Genomic DNA, 19,820 nt, shown 5'->3' with positions numbered 1-19,820 from the left:
AACCCACCAACTACAGAGGAATAACCCTGCTGTCTCATGGGCCAAACATTCTAGAGAAGTTCATAGAAAGGAGATTGAGAACCATCATTGAACCACGGTTAGAGGAGGAGCAATATGGATTCAGAAGTAACAGATCAACAATGGATCTAATTTTTAGCATCCGCATGCTGATGGAAAAGTATTGGGAGAAAGGCAAGAACCTGGTCATTGTATTTCTGGATATAGAAAAGGCCTATGTAGTGTTATAAGAGATAAGATCTGGGAGTGTCTGAGGAAAAGAAATGCGCCTGAAGTACTGGTAAGGAAAATTCAGATGTTGTACAAATACTGTACTAGCTGTGTAAAAATTGGGGAAGGTCGAACATCATGGTTTGAGACAAAGAGTGGAGTTCAGCAAGGAAGTGCACTGTCCTCACTACTGTTTATCACTGCTATGGACAATATAATGAAGAACGTCAAGGAAAGGTGAACTGAATGCAGTGGACTTTGCTGATGATATCAAGATCTGGGGTGAAACAGAAGAGGAAGTACAGACCAGACTCAACGTAAGGAAATCCCAGTTCCAGGAATATAACCTCAACATCAGCAAGACCAAGACAGTGGTTATGGCAGTCAACAGAGAAGGGCATCCAGCAAGTGTAAAACTAGGGGACCACAAGCTAGAGTGTGTGGATAGTTTTCCTTACCTTGGAAGTGTAATCTCCAGTGATAATTTGGTCAGAAAGAAAATTACAAACAGGCTGCAAAAGGGATCAGAATTTTACCAACAAGTAAGAACACTTTTATAAGATGACATGATTCCAAAACCGGCCAAACTGATGATGTTTAACAGCTATTTTATAGTAATATTGACCTGTGGTATTGATTAAACGTAAGGAACTTCATCTTATTTGTCCGTATTGAACTGATTAATTAAAGTATATCAGGTTCCCCTCCTCTGCGAACCATGTGACCTTGCCGCGGTGGGGAGGCTTGCGTGTCCCAATGATGCAGATAGCCGAGCCGCAGGTGCAACCATATCGGATGGGTATCTGTTGAGAGACCAGACTAACGAATGGTTCATCGAAAGGGCGGTAGCAGCCTTTCGGTAGTTGCAAGGGCGGCAGTCTGGATGATTGACTGATACGGCCTTGTAATAATACTCAACATGGCTTAGCTGTGTTGATACTGCTACACGGCTGAAAGCAACGGGAAACTACAGCCGTAACTAACTCCCGAGGACATGCAGCTCTCTCTGTATGAATGATGTACTGATGATGGCTTCCTCCCGGGTAAAATATTCCGGAGGTAAACTAGTCCCCCATTCGGATCTCCGGGTGGGGACTACACGAGAGGGGGCGATCATCAGGAAGATGGATACTGACATTCTGCGAGTCGGAGCGTGGAATGTTAGAAGTTTGAATCGTTGTGGTAGGTTAGAGAATCTGAAAAAGGGAAATGGATAGGCTAAAGTTAGATGTAGTTGGCATAAGTGAAGTACGTTGGCAGGAAGAACAAGATTTTTGGTCAGGCAACTACCGAATTATCAACACAAAATCAAACAGAGGAAATGCAGGAGTTGGTTTAATAATGAATAAGAAAATAGGGCAGCGGGTAAGCTACTACGACCAGCATAGTGAAAGAATTATTGTCGTCAAGATAGACACCAAACCAATGTCCACCACAATAGTGTAGGTCTATATGCCTACTAGTTCAGCGGATGATGAAGAAATCGAAAGAATATATGAGGAGATAGAAAATTTAATAAAATATGTAAAAGGTGACGAGAATCTAATTGTGATGGGAGACTGGAATGCAGTGGTAGGCCAAGGAAGAGAAGGTAGTACAGTAGGAGAATTTGGATTGGGACGAAGGAACGAAAGAGGAAGTCGTCTGGTTGAATTCTGCACTGATCATAATTTAGTCCTTGCCAATACTTGGTTCAAACACCACAAACGACGGCTGTATACGTGGACGAGACCTGGAGACACTGGAAGGTATCAAATAGACTTCATTATGATTAGGCAGAGATTCAGAAACCAGGTGTTGGATTGCAAAACTTTCCCAGGAGCAGACGTGGACTCTGACCACAACTTGTTGGTCATGAAATGCCATGTGAAGTTGAAGAAATTGAAGAAAAGAAAGAATGCAAAAAGATGGGATCTAGACAAGTTGAAAGAAAAGAATGTGAGGGATTGTTTCAAGGAACATGTTGCACAAGGACTAAATGAAAAGGCTGAAGGAAACACTATAGAGGAAGAGTGGAGAGTCATGAAAAATGAAGTCAGTAGGGCTGCTGAAGAAATGTTAGGAAGGAAGAAAATATCAACTAAGAATCAGTGGATAACTCAAGAGATACTAGACCTGATTGATGAACGACGAAAATACAAGAATGCTAGAAATGAAGAGGGCAGAAAAGAATACAGGCGATTAAAGAATCAAGTGGATAGAAAGTGCAAGGCAGCTAAGGAAGAATGGCTGAAGGAGAAATGCAAGGATGTTGAAGGCTGTATGGTCCTGGGAAAGGTAGATGCTGCATACAGGAAAATCAAGGAAACCTTTGGAGAAAGGAAATCTAGGTGTATGAATATTAAGAGCTCAGATGGAAAACCACTTCTAGGGAAAGAAGACAAAGCAGAAAGATGGCAGGAGCATATCCAACAGTTGTATCAGGTAAAGATGTAGATAATTTGGTTCTGGAACATGAAGAGGCTGTTGATGCTGATGAAAAGGGAGACCCAATTTTGAGGTCAGAGTTTGACAGAGCTGTGAGTGACCTCAATAGGAACAAGGCACCTGGAATTGATGACATTCCCTCTGAATTACTGACTGCCTTAGGAGAAACCAGCATGGCAAGGTTATTTCATTTAGTGTGCAAGATGTATGAGACAGGAGAAGTCCCATCCGATTTTCAGCAGAATGTTGTTATACCTAGTCCCAAGAAAGCCGGTGCTGACAGGTGTGAAAACTACCGCACCATTAGTTTAGTATCTCATGCCTGCAAAATTTTAACACGTATTATTTACAGAAGAATGGAAAAACAAGTTGAAGCTGAGTTGGGAGAAGATCAATTTGGCTTCAGAAGAAATGTAGGAACACGTGAAGCTATCCTGACTTTACGTCTGATCTTAGAGGATCGAATCAAGAAGGACAAGCCCACGTACATGGCATTCGTAGATCTAGAAAAGGCATTCGATAATGTTGATTGGACCAAGCTATTTATGATTCTGAAGATGATAGGGATCAGATACCGAGAACGAAGAATTATCTACAATCTGTATAAAAATCAGTCTGCAGTGATAAGAATCGAGGGCTTTGAAAAAGAAGCAGCAATCCAGAAAGGAGTGAGGCAAGGCTGCAGTTTGTCCCCTCTCCTTTTCAATGTTTACATAGAACAGGCAGTAAAGGAAATCAAAGAGAAATTTGGAAAGGGAATCACAGTCCAAGGAGAGGAAATCAAAACCTTGAGATTTGCCGATGATATTGTTATTTTATCTGAGACTGCAGAAGATCTCGAGAAGTTGCTGAATGGTATGGATGAAGTCTTGGGTAAGGAGTACAAGATGAAAATAAATAAGTCCAAAACAAAAGTAATGGAGTGCAGTCGAACGAAGGCAGGTGATGCAGGAAATATTAGATTAGGAAATGAAGTCTTAAAGGAAGTAGATGAATATTGTTACTTGGGTAGCAAAATAACTAACGATGGCAGAAGTAAGGAGGACATAAAATGCAGACTAGCACAAGCAAGGAAGAGCTTTCTTAAGAAAAGAAATTTGCTCACTTCAAACATTGATATCGGAATTAGAAAGATGTTTTTGAAGACTTTCGTGTGGAGCGTGGCATTGTATGGAAGTGAAACATGGACGATAACTGGCTCAGAAAGAAAGAGAATAGAAGCTTTTGAAATGTGGTGTTACAGAAGAATGCTGAAGGTGAGATGGATAGATCGAATCACGAATGAAGAGATACTGAATTGAATTGGTGAGAGGAGATCGATTTGGCTAAATTTGAAGAGAAGAAGAGATAGAATGATAGGACACATCTTAAGACACCCAGGACTTGTTCAGTTGGTTTTTGAAGGAAGTGTAGGGGGTAAGAACGGTAGGGGTAGACCAAGATATGAATATGACAAGCAGATTAGAGCAGATGTAGGATGCAATAGTTACGTAGAAATGAAAAGTTTAGCACAGGATAGGGTGGCATGGAGAGCTGCATCAAACCAGTCTATGGACTGATGACTCAAACACACATCAGGTTCCACCTTTTCAATACTAATACAATGTTGTTGGATGATATTTACAACATTATTTATTACAGTACATGTTTCGGTGCTCTATTATGTCACCATCATCAGCTGATTAAGAAAATGTGAAAAAAACTTGGCGATCTAAATATTAAACAAAATATTGTCATACTTAACTCATACATATACATATTTACATACAACAGAATATTTATTGGTTAAATCCTAAACATCTATTATGCTATATTAAATATCCTTAATATATAACAAGAGAATTCTTGTAAGTCATGAATATAAAATTTTTCTCATCTGGTTGACGAGTTGTCTTCACATTCCTTAATGTCTGTAATTCGATGCTCTCGTACTGTCTAATTAGAATGCGCAGTTAAAATTGAGGAATTAAAATTGCATGCAGTCTATTTGATGTTAAAATGTTCATTTCATTTGTATCTTAGCTGCTTTTGTTGGATAAAATTCATTATATATAATATAATTGTTGAAAATTGAGCCGTCTTCTTATATTTATTAATAAAACTTCGTATTTTTATTGCTTTATGCGTGGTTGGAACTGTAATTAATTTGTCCTACAGTTGTTAGGCGGACTTATCTTCTCAGTTCAATGGGAACCCTGCAATGATGAAACCCAATATTAAAAGAAAAGCGAGAAAATTGATAAAGAAGCTGATTGAATCTAACTGTTGATACGGCTGACTCACCTCTACAGCAGTGTACTTCGCGTGACGGCTACCGCACGATGAGTGTGTGTGCTAGTATCTTGTGCTGTGTGACGAAGCGCTAGTGAAGGAGAAGTAGGGGCGGCAAAGGGGTTCTAGAAACATGAACTTTTAGGAGAGGGTCCTGAGGGCGTTGTGCTCGAAGCCAATAGTACGCAAAGTTGTTACGTAGCATTCGGAACGCATTCGAATTTTCTGGAATTTTTAGCTTGTTAAGTAATAGAATCAAAACGTCAAACAGTACCTTGGGTTTTTCCGAAATTTCATTCAGATTAAAGTTAGCGTTATAGTATTGGTCTATATGTATTAGACATGCTTCAGTAATGTCAAGCTTCTGTCCCTTAGAAAGTATTTCCATGATCTCGAGGTCTTTATCTATGTCTGTGAACTTATGTTTGTACTCATGGATATGTTGACCTACCGCTGAGAATCTGTGATATTTTACAGCGTTAAGGTGTTCCTGATATCTGACGTTGAAGCTACGCCCAGTTTGCCCTATGTATCCGCTTGAACAGTCTTTACACTCGAATCTATATAGCCCTGATTTAGAATATGGGTTGACTTTGTTGACAACAGAAGCATTATGTAAAACTGTTGTACTTCTATTATCTGTCTTGAATGCGATCCTGATGTTACGCTTCTTGAAAATATTTGTAATTCTGTGTACATCTTTATTAAATGTGAAGGTTGCGATTTCCTTAGCTTCTGGTTTATTTTTCATCAGACTCGTTTGAGGGCGATTTTTGAATTTGTTTATTATTCGTTCTATGAAATTCTCTTTAAAACCGTTGGCTTTAGCCATAGCTCGAATGATGTTCAGTTCCTTGTCCAAGTTTTGTTTGGACATTGGTATGCTTAAAGCGCGATTCACCAAGCTGTTATAGGTCGCGCATTTGTGAGCTGAGGGGTGTATCGAATCATTTAGTATTGTGGCTACAGTTTGTGTGGGTTTTCTGTAAATACTAAAAGAAAATGAAGAGGCATGCCTATTGATCTTTAGGTCCAGATAATTAATGGATTTATCTATTTCGGATTCTAAAGTAAATTTTATATCCGTATCTATCGTGTTGAGATTACTAAGAGTCGTAGATGCGTTGGTTATGCTTTCATCCAGGATAACAAACGCATCATCTACATACCTAGACCAAAATAGAACATTTTTTAATTTTTCATTATTAATTATTTGTGTGTCCTCCAAGAAATCCAAATAAACAACAAAGTCAACCCATATTCTAAATCAGGGGTATATAGATTCGAGTGTAAAGACTGTTCAAGCGGATACATAGGGCAAACTGGGCGTAGCTTCAACGTCAGATATCAGGAACACCTTAACGCTGTAAAATATCACAGATTCTCAGCGGTAGGTCAACATATCCATGAGTACAAACATAAGTTCACAGACATAGATAAAGACCTCGAGATCATGGAAATACTTTCTAAGGGACAGAAGCTTGACATTACTGAAGCATGTCTAATACATATAGACCAATACTATAACGCTAACCTTAATCTGAATGAAATTTCGGAAAAACCCAAGGTACTGTTTGACGTTTTGATTCTATTACTTAACTAGCTAAAAATTCCAGAAAATTCGAATGCGTTCCGAATGCTACGTAACAACTTTGCGTACTATTGGCTTCGTCCACAACGCCCTCCGGACCCTCTCCTAAAAGTTCATGTTTCTAGAAACATCCCCTTTGCCGCCCCTACTTCTCCTTCACTAGCGCTTCGTCACACAGCACAAGATACTAGCATACACACTCATCGCGCGGTAGCCGTCATGCGAAGTACACAGCTGTAGAGGTGAGTCAGCCGTATCAACAGTTAGATTCAATCAGCTTCTTTATCAATTTTCTCGCTTTTCTTTTAATATTGGGTTTCATCATTGCAGGGTTCCCATTGAACTGAGAAGATAAGTCCGCCTAACAACTGTAGGACAAATTAATTACAGTTCCAACCACGCATAAAGCAATAAAAATACGAAGTTTTATTAATAAATATAAGAAGACGGCTCAATTTTCAACAATTATATTATATATAATGAATTTTATCCAACAAAAGCAGCTAAGATACAAATGAAATGAACATTTTAACATCAAATAGACTGCATGCAATTTTAATTCCTCAATTTTAACTGCGCATTCTAATTAGACAGTACGAGAGCATCGAATTACAGACATTAAGGAATGTGAAGACAACTCGTCAACCAGATGAGAAAAATTTTATATTCATGACTTACAAGAATTCTCTTGTTACATATTAAGGATATTTAATATAGCATAATAGATGTTTAGGATTTAACCAATAAATATTCTGTTATATGTAAATATGTATATGTATGAGTTAAGTATGACAATATTTTGTTTAATATTTAGATCGCCAAGTTTTTTTCACATTTTCTAAATCAGCTGATGATGGTGACATAATAGAGCACCGAAACATGTACTGTAATAAATAATGTTGTAAATATCATCCAACAACATTGTATTAGTATTGAAAAGGTGGAACCTGATATACTTTAATTAACTGTGGTATTGAAGCGTGCACCTTCACAAAAAGAGATGCATCAAGACTGCAAGCATCAGAGATGAAATTTCTTTGATCCACCATCCAGAAAACCAAGATGGACAACTTAAGAAATGAAGAGGTGAGGAAAGAAGCCGGAATAAAGACATCCCTATTAGACCGAATCGGCAAATCCAGACTACGGTGGTACGGGCATGTGATGAGGATGGAGCCTACAAGAGCAGCCAGAATAAATTTGGAAAGATTGTTGGAGGGAAAATGGAACTGTACAATGATGATGATGATCGAATCAACAGGCAATTTCCCTGAAGTTGTAGCACCACTTGGACTATCTTACAACAGAAAAAGGTATCTTTTCCAAAAGATTAGGGAATACTGTGAGGATGAGTGGAAAGACACACTCTGCCCAGACCTTGGTTCACTACCTTTTGAAGAAGAAGCCCGCTATGCCTATTGATGTGATGGAAGTTGACAAAGTCAATCCAAAACCTCCTAAAATTCCAAAAAGAAAAAGAAAAAATACTAAAAAGTTCTTCTGAGCCAGCTTTTAATGTAAAATAGCAACTACTTTTGATTTGAATAGTTATTGATATAAGCCTAATTAATACTCTAAAGGTTTAAATAAAATTTAGAATTTGATGAGATAGGAGCGCTTTTAATTACTCCCGCTAACTCCCTTTCCTTTTGTGAATAAAAAAGTAAAATAAACAATAAAATTTCAGTATCATATTTAAATCCAGTACTAAATATTGCATAAAATGCTCACTACAAGAACACTCGAGTTAATTTTACTGTTTCATTACTGTTATTCATAAATGTAAAACTTTAAACTCAATTTTCACAAAACTATATTTTTCATACCTTAATGTTGTAACTACTGTTAAGTCAGATAATTTTTAAGATATTAAAACAATTCTTTTAACATTTTATTTGGAATTTAATGTAGTTTCATGGATACCAAAAGTCAGTACTGTTATTTGGAAGGTAAGGTCCCTTTTCCTGTGGCCTATCACTAAACAGTCCCTTCTAATTTGTACTGAAAAGGTGGAATAACTCACTCATTATTTTATTTGGTTTAACCAAAGTTCAATATGGAACCCATAAAATGAAAGACCCTTCATAGGTTGTACATACAGCATATCAATCTGCCTTAAGATGACAAAAATTTTAGTGAAATTGTATGAACTGCATCAGAGCACTAGCATGCAAATTTTATGGAGTTCTCGTCTCTAAAGACACATGAGAAAGAACTTAACTTGAGTAATCATACTGATATGAAAATAATGTTTCTTTATAAATTAATAAAAGAAATACCACTTCATATGATTCCTGCTCATGAAGTTGAGTTAGTTGGTGATCCTTGTTACATAGACTGGAATCTTAACTAAAGATAGGATTACTATATTGACAACGTATACTGAGAGAACTCAGGCTGTTTTTCATTTGAGTTTCAAACAGAAACTGAAATTTTACTCTAAAATTGATGTTTATTTAATGTTCTCTTAGTTTTGAAACAATTTTAACAGACTATGAGGATTTTTAACTTTGCTATTCTCTTGTTATAACTTATATACAAAATAAAGAAAATTAATTCATACCACAGCAAAAATGGATTCCACTTCTTCCCGAGACATTGAGTCCTGAATTTCATCAAAATATTTAAGGCCAATCTTCTGCTGTTTAGTGAGATTCGCTTTAGTAAGGAGGTCGTTGAGAGTTCGATAGCCCTGGGAAAATACAACACAACTCTGCAACGTCGAATATAATGTAGCATTTATTTATTTTATAAGTACAACAAAAGACAGCATATGATTTATGTATAATGCAGAAATTATGCTTTAGCTGTGAAATTTATTTAGACATATCCGGTACTGCAGGTACATAAATATTTCGCCAGGGGAAGAGTCAAGTGTTTACAGACCACAACACGCTGCTCTAATGAGGTCCAGGTTTCCCAAATTTCAGGTAGAATGGGATTTAAATCTCTACTAACTGCCTGAATCTTGCCATGGTTCATAGAGAGCTTTATCTTGATGTACAACTTTAGCCAAATTCTAAGGTAAACAGTTCCCTTACTTTGTGTCTCGTCAGCACGATGGCTAAGAAATATTCGTAACTGACACTGAACGAGAAAGTGAAAGTTATTGAAGTGAGTGAAAAGGAAAAGTTATATGTGCGTGAAATTATGTCGCATTACAGATGTGGAAAAACTCAAGTTTATGAGACTTTAAAACATAAGGACGACATTACTAAGCAGTGGATAGAGGGGAATGGACAAATGAAGAGGAAATCTAAGGTAACAGGCAATGAAGAAATCAATGATTTAGTGTGGGAATGGTTCATCAGTGCCCGTTCGAGAAACCTTCCAGTTAGTGGACCTACGCTACAGAATGAGGCTCTTGCCATTGGTTAATCACTTTGCAACACCACCTTAAAAGCATCAACTGGGTGGCTTGAGAGTTTCAAAACAAGACACAATATTGTATGGAATAAAGTCTGTGGCAAGTCCAAAGACATGGATGGAAATGTAGTAGCCGAGTGGAAATCGAAGCTGCAAAATTTAATTTCTGGCTATGAACCTAAAGACATTTTCAATGCCGACGAAACAGGATTGTTTTTTCGAGCCTTGCCTTCAAAGTCACTTGTGCTTTGTGGGGAAAAGTGTGGTGGGGGTAAAATGTCGAGGAAGAACTCGCAGTACTGTTGTACAGTAACATGGAGGGGGAAATGGAAAAGTCCCTGGTAATTGGAAAATCAGCAAAACCCAGGTGTTTTAAAAACTTGGATTTGTGCAAGCTTCCGGTTACTTGGAGGAGCAATGGGAAAGCCTTGGTGACCAGTACTCTATTGGAAGAATGGCTGAACGAACTGAACTGTAGAATGAAGAAGGAAAATCACAAAGTTATTCTTTTTCTCGACAATGCCACTTGTCACCCACATGTGTTGCTTTCCAATGTCAAGCTAGCCTGGTTTCCACCTAACACAACCAGCGTTGTTTAACCTATGAACCAAGGAATGATATATATCTTTAAATCTCACTAAGGGCATTTATTGATACAGTCACTGATCAAGAGTGTTGATACAACTGACAACATCTACTCCCTTGCACGCTCGGTTTCCATACTGGATGTTGTCAGCTGGATCACTTTGGCTATGAAGCAAATCAAAGCTCAAACAGTTGTAAAGTGTTTTGCAAAAGCAGGATTTGCAGAAAATGACGACGTCGGCACACCTGAGGAAGTGACTGAAAATGCTGCACTGATATCTACGCTGAGCCAACAACAGAATTTTGCATGTAATGTAGACAAATGCATTCGCAGCGACGACCAACTTGCTACTCACTACTATTTCTAGTCTGCTGTACAGCTTCTGAAGATCCGCCGTACAGAGAAGGAAGAAGATGCTAATCTGATGGACGAAGACCAGGAAGAAGAGAAGGGGAAAATAGAAAGTCAGGAAAAATATGCACTTACGAACAAAGCTATTGAGTGTGTCAGGGACATTATGAAATTTGCTGTCAAGTCGAATTTACCACGACTTCTTTAGCTACTGTACAGCGCTAAAGATTGCATTGACAAAGACACGACATCAAGGAAGGTGAAACAGGTTTCTTTGTTAGACATGTGGAAGAAGGAATAATTTGACAAATACAGTATTGTGTGTAATGTGTTATATGTATACTGTAGTTTGTTTATTAAACATGTGGAATAAGGCAGAAATTGTGTTATACAGCATGTGTTACAGTATATGTATACTGTAGTTTGTCTATTAAACATGTGGAATAAGGCAGAAATTGTCTGGTTTTCATTGAGTACGGTACATACAGTACATACTGTACATAATATGTTGAGTATGTTATAGTGCAGGCCTATGCAAGAGTAATAAAAACCTACTGTACATCAAGATATTGTGCTACTGAGATTTGCATCATCAAAGATAGACTAATGGATCAAGGGTAAGTAATTTGTGAATCTTTTTGTATAATTTTTTTCAATCCGGAATCTTGTCTAATTCGGAAAAGAAACTCGGACACTTGCAATTCCGCTTTGAGCAAGTTTTACTGTATTATTAAACATCATGTGTCCAAAATATCAGTATGAGCACCACCATTATAGTAACACAACTGAATATGATGCCATGTTCAATGAGATGTTTTGTAGAAATAAGTATTTCACGATAGATCCAAATGCTTTTCTCATAGCAGCCCACAGTTCGTCTGATGTTCAGTAGCACTGTTGTCTATTTCCTTAACAAAACTCCATAATGCATTGTCTGGAGCAGACAAGTCAGGGCCAGCTGGCCAGGTCACGAGGGCCTGTGCTGCCTCCAATCTGTACCCTATCCACCTGTCTGGAAAAAATTCATTAAGGTATTCTCTACCGTAACACTGATAGCAAAATGTGCAGGGGCTCCGTCTTGTTGCAGGATTATGGTATTTGCTATTTCATCTTCTGTGAGCTGTGGATAGAGCCTTTTTCGGAGCATCTCTTCATACGCCTGTTAAAAGCACCATCAAATATATAGTAAAAAAGAAGTGGTTCGGTGTCATCGTCATCATCATTATCCATTTCCCTCATCCAGCTCTTGCCGGAGTGGGTTGTTTATGGTACCTTTCCATCTTCCTCTTTCTCACCACTACCATTCCTCCTTAACTGTGTTCCAGCCCAGGTTTCTTCTATATTATACTATTCTTGATTACTGTATTTTCAACCACCTTAGTCTGGGTTTTCCTTTTGCCCTCTTCCATCTTCTTAACATGTCCAAACCATCTAATGCCCATTTTCTCCCACTCTGTGTTAAAGTTTACTTAGTGAATGTTAACAAATACAGTAGAGACAATACACGACACTTACGGATTTCGCCTTGCTAAAATGGGAGACAATTCGACAGTGGCGCTTCTAGTGACTTGACCTGAACAAATCGCGCTAAATTCAAATATCAATGGAAATGTATATACGGAAATGGATAAATAAATTACGTCTAGAAAGAAAGTGGTATTGAGATATTAACTTCGAAGTTGCAAAAGCAATTCTAGATAAATGAATGAAGGTTATTATTCAAAGACTGAAATTAGACATATAAACATGGTGTGAAATAGACTGCTGTGAAATGGCTTGATCTTTCATTTATGCATTACTTTTTTAGCTTTAGCATACCTGCCTGAACTCTTACGGTTGGATTTGTGGTTTTTTTTTTCCTCATTTAAAAACATTGTATCATCACATTAAGACATTTGCCAATAAAAATATCGGCACATTCCTTACACATATGATACAATGAATTAACATTTAATAGCTGGACAATTTTCCTCTTAACATGAAGCCTACTAACAGAAAGAAAATCTATAAAATCCCGGCTTTAATCTCAAAAGAAAGATAAAAGAAAGAAAAGTATGAAAATGTTGTTGATAGTGATGCTTTGAGGAATATTTACGTACAATTAGGGTAAAAATGTAACATACCCTTGGGTGTATAGTCGAGGATTTTTAAAGTCGCTGGCCTGGAAATGATCTGAACAGATCTTATAATTCTTATACAAGCGTAACGTCCCTTCTTTCTTGTACACTTTATCCAAATCGCTTCTGTGACATTTCAAAACCCACAGATCACACCTACAACACATCAGTATTGAAGGTTAACTGCTACACTATACAATAAAATATGCGTATTTATATTTTAAGCCCGTTAAAACATGGGTCGAGCAGGTCAGAAGATTATGAAGTACTATAAAAATCTCTGTCACTGGAAGAATATATACGCAAACACAGTATTACTTACATTTTCTTGTCACGAGGGAACCTGAAGAACGAGCGCGCATTTTTCTCTACTTCGTAATTACTGCAGCCAAACACAGCATATACCTTTCCCCTCATGTTGAGAGGAGATATCAAGGAATGACACACGCTACTATTTAATTATGTCAACTCACTGAAAACGCATAAATAACACCAAAAACTTCACACAAAAATACACGTGCTCTTATGACAGAATCAGTACCGTTCAGGTCTATCCGCTAGAGTGAGCTCCAATAGCTGTTCCTCGATATCTCGCTCAGTGTCGCGTATTGTCTCTACTGTATTTGATGTTAACTAACAATTGTTATTAATTTAAGACTTCTGTTAAAATTCTTCTGTTTCAAGAACACATTTCCAACATTAATTATAAAACAACTGTTATTAAAGACAAATTAACATGTATCTGAGATTTCTGAATGCATTTGGCAGTGAGTATCTTTTGTTTCTTTATGTACAGTGCTCCTAGCGGTATAGTGAAATTGTAATTTGTCACATAGGGTTCAAATTATTATAGGTTATGGTTAGCGGATATCACTAAGACGTAAACATGTGCAGTAAGAGGCAACAAAAGCGTTATTATAATGAATACAAAACAAATATTATTATAGATTTAATTTGAATGTATGAAGGGACAGATGGTTATATCACAACATTCGATATATTCTTATATGAGTGCAATCTAAGGCTCCTACAACACCAGGAAAAGGTGATATTTGATATAAATTTTGAATGATGTTCGGGTGTTCTTTTACTGTGGAGAAAATAATGTAATGGGTTGCCAATGTCGCAAAGGCAGCAGAAACTCTTTGCACAATTCTACACACTCTTGTCTTGCACTCATGAACATAGTCTCCTAAAATTACATGAAAAGAGTCTGAAGCATAATATCGAAGATTTATAAGCAACTGCTGCGTTGGAGACAATGATAAGTCTCAGTTGTGGGAAACTCTAACCTATTTTCAATTTCTTCTAGTACCTTGTTCATTATGACTTTGGTAATTAGAGATCTTTGTAGAAAATTTTCTTCTGACAACTGTAAAAAGTAGTTTTTTCTTAGTATGGGTCATCTGTTGCCTTCTTCAGTTTACAGATACTGTAGTCTTCATACAACAATACATCTTCAAACTTACAACTCCTAGTTGCTACCATTTTGAAATTTTAAGAGCTGTTAAGAGGCTTAACACAGGGCTGGTGTCAATGTTAATTTAATACAAGTATTAACAGGTTTGTTAGTGTTAACAATTCTTGATGAACAGCCATTTTGTTAAATTGCGTGTTAAATCTTACTTAACAGCAGTGTTGAAGAAACTGGGTGTAAGTGTATCCCTTTCCATTCTGATTTCCTTCCTGACGTCCTCATTTGTCACTCTGTCCTTTCTTGTCTTTCCTATCAAACTTCTTAAAACCGTCATTTCACTGGCCTGGATTTTATTCTCTATCGTTTGGTCATTGCTGCATATGTCAGTATTGGGCAGAAGTACATTTTATACATCACCTCTTTACATTTCATACCGGGCGAGTTGGCCGTGTGGTTAGGGGCGCACAGCTGTGATCTTGCATCCCATTGTCGCCATAAGACGTTGGTGCGACGTAAAGCCAATAGCAAACTTACACTTCAATGGTACTTCTTTCCTCCACACCAGGTTTCTCACGCTCTCCTAGAATGCATTTCCCTGTTGAATCATTTACTTATCTCCACATCCACCCCTAAATCCTGCATCAGTTCACTTCCTAAGTACTTGAAGCTGTCCAAAATTTCAAAGTTTTGTCCCTATATTTTTAAGATTCCCTTTCCTTCCTCCTCTAGTTTAAACGGAGTCATCCAGCCCAAATCACAACGTCTGGTGGATTCTTCATCAATTCCTGTGAGAAATGGGGATTGTCCTAAAACTCAATGCTGCAATTGCATGAACTTCAGTAAATTGTGCACTCATCTGTGAAAATGACATTATTGTGAACATGTTCTGAACAAAATCTTCCACGTAGGGCAGCACAAGCACCGCACAGTGTGTCCATATCAGCATCACTAGATCATTAGGAGACATGGTTCAAAGTGATTTTAGGTCTAAATCTTTCATCATATGATGTTACATTGTTGTCCATGGGTATGTGAAGTTTAGTCGAGCGTTTACGTGTTTGTTTAACAGATTTCTGCTCATTGATGCATGCTTTACTTCTCAATACAAGTCTCCTCATTCACACTCGATCTTTCACACTTCCTATTTCAAAAATATGCTTATCCCATCGCAATTTAATACAGTAGTATCATTTTTGGGAACGATGAAATGCCAAACTTTTCTTGGAAACAATTCATAACGTCCGTCATCATTATATCAGTATTGGGTCTCTCGTGTACCCACACTGTGGTAACCAAACACTGTTCAACAGAATACAAACTCTTGTCGACCACCACCACAAATAGATGTTCTAGTTTGAACTGATGCATAAACTCTATCTTCTGCATTGTAAAGACTGTTGCACATTATTATGAAACAAAGGAGGTGATGCAACTTATAGTACACCATCTATGATATGATCTTGGGATTATCTGCACTCTTTGCAAGCATATTTTTACCTGGGACATAAAAGAGTATCGACGACTTAGATGAGCATTTTTTAACTCTACTTTATGAAAGGAAGAAGATGAACAAGTGGTAAAGACTAAGAACACAGGGCAAACAGGAAAATAAATTAGCTCTCTCCTCATAAAATGCCAATTCTTCTATATCCATTTCTACTCTGCCCCAGATGAGCTCATTTCTGCATCTCAGCTTTATCAGGAAACCAGGCTTCAATACTTTTAACCACCTGTATTCATCTTTATCTTTTCATCTCTTCTTTATTCCTGTGTTTATCAGCTTTCTTCTTATCCTACACTTCTCACATTAAGACATTAAATATGTCAAGATACCCTCAATGAGCACTGAAGCCTGCTCTCCCGATGAAGCTGGGAAGCAGAAACAATTTCATTGGGGCCTAAGCATACAGTAATAATGATAATGAGGTTTTACATCCCACTAACTACTTTTTATGGTTTTTGGAGGTGCTGAGGTGCTGGAATTTGGTACTGCATGAGTTATTATATGTGTCAGTAAATATTTCAACAAGAGGCTGACATATTTCAGCACCTTCAAATACCACCAAACTGAGGCAGGATTGAATCTGCCAAATTGGGCTTCTCATGAAGCCAGCACTCTACTGTCAGTGTACAAGAACTGGAATTGATGAGGACAGAGGCAATCTATTTGAAGATGTGGTGACTGTCTTTGTCCACTTGCTTTCTTTTTTATTTCTCCCTCTTACCACACTGACCTGTTTAGTAATTGAAATGAAACTGGGAAGAAATGGATGTAAAATAACTGGAATTGATGAGGAGATAGGCAATCTATTTAAAGACGACAGTGTATAAAGATGTGGAGTTGGTGCTCCTTTTGTGTTTCTATTTCTCCTTATTCCCACACTCAGTGTCATTGTGTTTGCCCTATTATGTGTTCCTCTCCATTACTTATACTCTACCTCACATCTTTCTAAGACATTGATGCCATTTTCTTTTATAGTAGATAAAAGACACAGGCCAAAGACTACCAGAGATAGAGTTAATCAAACCAAATTCAATTCTTGAATGTTGATCTTCATTATGTCATAATGACAAAATTATACACTCTTCACTACTATTTTTAATGGTAAATAAATTAATCATTGGATGGCCTTATTCAAATGGCTGAAACACCTCTGATACTCATACAAAATAGTACTGATCAATGGATAATGTGAAAATGGTGCATCAATAAGAACAACATATTACACAGGACATGACCTTGTAGCACAGATAAATACTTTCATATTAACACAATTAGGCGTGCAGGTTGCCCATGGATGTCAAATATAAAGACATGCACCAGGCCTCTTCTGAAGAATGAATGAATGAATGAATGAATGAATGAACCAATCAATCAATCAATCAATCAATCAATCAATCAATCAATCAATCAATCAATCAATCAATCAATCAATCAATCAATCAATCAATCAATCAATCAATCAATCAATCAATCAATCAATCAATCAATCAATCAATCAACTCTTTACCTGGATCTCAGGCTAGTTTGAGGTCCACTAAGCCTATGTGAGAACAGTTGAGGAACTACCTAATGGTGAGATAGCGGCCCTGGTCCAGAAAACTAAGAATAATGGTTGAGGAGATGCATCACACTAACTTCGAGTCACCTTGTAATCTGCAGTCCTTCGAACTGAGCAGCAGTCGCTTGGTAGGCCAAGGCCGATCAGGGCTGTAGTGCTGTAGTGCTGTGGGGTTTGTTTGGTTTGTCCTGAGAACTTGCCCTACAAATGAGGCTTGCAGTGGTGCCTCGGTGGTGCACTAGCTAGCAACATCTTGGAAAGGAATGGCTATCTTCTCACAAATCCGCTGCCACAGTGGGGAAAAATAGTGGTAACTTCACAATTGATAAAGCCTAAAGAGTAGGAATACTTTAATAGTAATGTTATTGGTTTTATTCTCCATAAACTACTAATACAATACAATACTAATACAAAAGTATTCTTTAACCCCTATGCCATTAATAATAATAAAAATCACACTAAGTCCGGAATATATAAATTGGAATGTAAGGAATGTGAATCTACATACATTGAACAGGTAGAAATTTTATACCAACATATAAAGAACATCTTAAAGCCATTAGATATAATTGTTTCTCTGCCATGAGTAACCATCATAAGGATTCTGGTCATAAATACACCACAATAGATAAAAACTTAAAAATCCTACATAATGAACAAAAGGGTTCTTTACTCAATATTTTAGAGAGCATCTACATTAACACTGATCACTACAAGAATCCCTCATATAATTTAAATGAAATCAATGAAAGTGTTGGGTGAACACCAAATGTGTTACCAGAGATCTTTTACATGCTTATATTGAATGACATGGAGTAGCAAATGGACTTTTTTAAATTGTCCATGTCTCAGTGGCGTATGTGGTGATCGGAAATACCAGCTTTAGTTTCGTATTCTTGGTGATGGTCCTGTCCATCCATATCTTGCCGAGTTTGGCAGTTGCCACGTGGGCTAGGCCAAGGCGTCTCCTGATCTCAACCCAGCAGACTCCGTTGTTCAAGACTAATGCCCGGTTTCTGGAACGTGAGATATCGAACTTATAGCGGTGAGCCATGCTAATATGGCATGTACACAAAGATGATGTTTCCCATATTGCAAAGAGCTTGTATCGGCCTCACCTCAATTGACTTAAGTGTTTCCTTGATTGTGCCAGAGAGGGCAGCTCCCTTGGTCATGAGCATGGAAGATCATTCTTTCGGCGAGACAGTAGTTTTATCTCTTTGGAGCGATTCTCTGCATTGTTATGTGTTTGATATATAAACATGGACCCTACACAGATTGGAGTGGCGTTTTTATACCATAAATGGATTTTTAATAGATTTAAACTTGACCCATACTACCATCCTTCCTTTACTTTTGATGACTAATATATCAGGTATGGTAATTCTTGTTTTTATATTGGTTCTACGGTGCTGTTATGACATTCTTCGCTATCGTCCATAGCTGACTGATATGCATCCTTCTGCTCTGCTGCATGAATGGGCTGTGTGCTAGTTGTCTTTATTGTGACTGAGTTATGATGTTAGTTGGGTCTCTGATTGATTTACTTTTGTGTACTACATTGGAAAGTATTTCGCCATCAATGAATGTATGCCCTACGTGTCGACGCGGAGATCCATTCGTGTCTTACGGAGTGCATGAACTGATGGGTTTATGTGTGACCACTGGGTCTCTATTATCCTACTGCTAATTGTCTGCACCGTGTACGCTATCTCTGACATGTGAGACCTTTGTTTGTGACCATGAGAGTCATACTATATGAGACTGTGTTTAATTTATTAACTGGAGCAAATGCTCAGATTGTTTGCCAATACTGGCAATGTCTGAATGTTCGGGTGTGTGCTGGTGAGTGAAAGGAGAGAAAGGATGATGCATCGGTCAGCTCATTTTATATTTTAATCTCGTTTCTGAGCCTCATGTTTGTTGCCGGCACAGTGATATTTATTTTGCCTTGGCTTCAATCACGGCCGTTTGCTTGCCCATGAGGCCGCCATGTTCTTTTCTTATATTCATGCTATGCGCATGCCTGTGATTCTCTTTGGGTTTAAATTTTATTTCTTTGGTCCAGAGACGTTTCTCTGTGCTATGTTGTGATCTCTCGCATCTTATTTTATCTTCTCTGAACTTTACTTCTCCTCGCTGTGTGGGGGTTTTTGATCTGTGTGGTAATTGTTGAAACGATGTGGTAGTTAAATAGACGCGTATATAATGAATTTTATTAATCTCGTGGAAAGAATGACTAAGTTGATCCGTGTGTATTGTATTCATATTACCACATTATGTAGCGAGATTGCAATTGAGACGGTGAGCCCGTCTTATGAATAATTTAAGCTTGGTGTTTGAAAAAGCTCTGCACATGTACGTATCCTTTGTTTTTAATTGCTGGTTTCATTTCTTGTTTCTT

The 19,820-nt window shown here is 37.7% G+C and overlaps 1 protein-coding gene across 9 annotated transcripts in view; it reads right to left on the bottom strand.

Annotated features, from left to right (window-relative positions):
• The window catches only part of LOC136874009 (DNA polymerase lambda), a 182,985-nt gene that overhangs the window by 81,622 nt on the left and 81,543 nt on the right, over window positions 1-19,820 (bottom strand). For 8 of the 9 annotated variants that reach the window (XR_010860209.2, XM_067147464.2, XM_067147462.2 and 5 more), the window contains one exon: window positions 9,081-9,209. The exons of the other annotated variant lie outside the window; for it this stretch is intronic. Coding sequence is in view for 7 of the 8 variants with exons in the window: in XM_067147464.2 (XP_067003565.2) it covers window positions 9,081-9,209 (129 nt within the window). In the remaining variant the exon portion in view is untranslated. The remainder of the gene's footprint in view (window positions 1-9,080; window positions 9,210-19,820) is intronic. 9 annotated transcript variants of the gene reach the window in all.

The sequence above is a fragment of the Anabrus simplex genome, chromosome 5 (assembly GCF_040414725.1).
Source record: "Anabrus simplex isolate iqAnaSimp1 chromosome 5, ASM4041472v1, whole genome shotgun sequence".
In the NCBI taxonomy this organism is placed as follows: Eukaryota; Metazoa; Arthropoda; class Insecta; order Orthoptera; family Tettigoniidae; genus Anabrus; species Anabrus simplex.
This window is presented reverse-complemented; position numbering and strand designations above follow the sequence as displayed.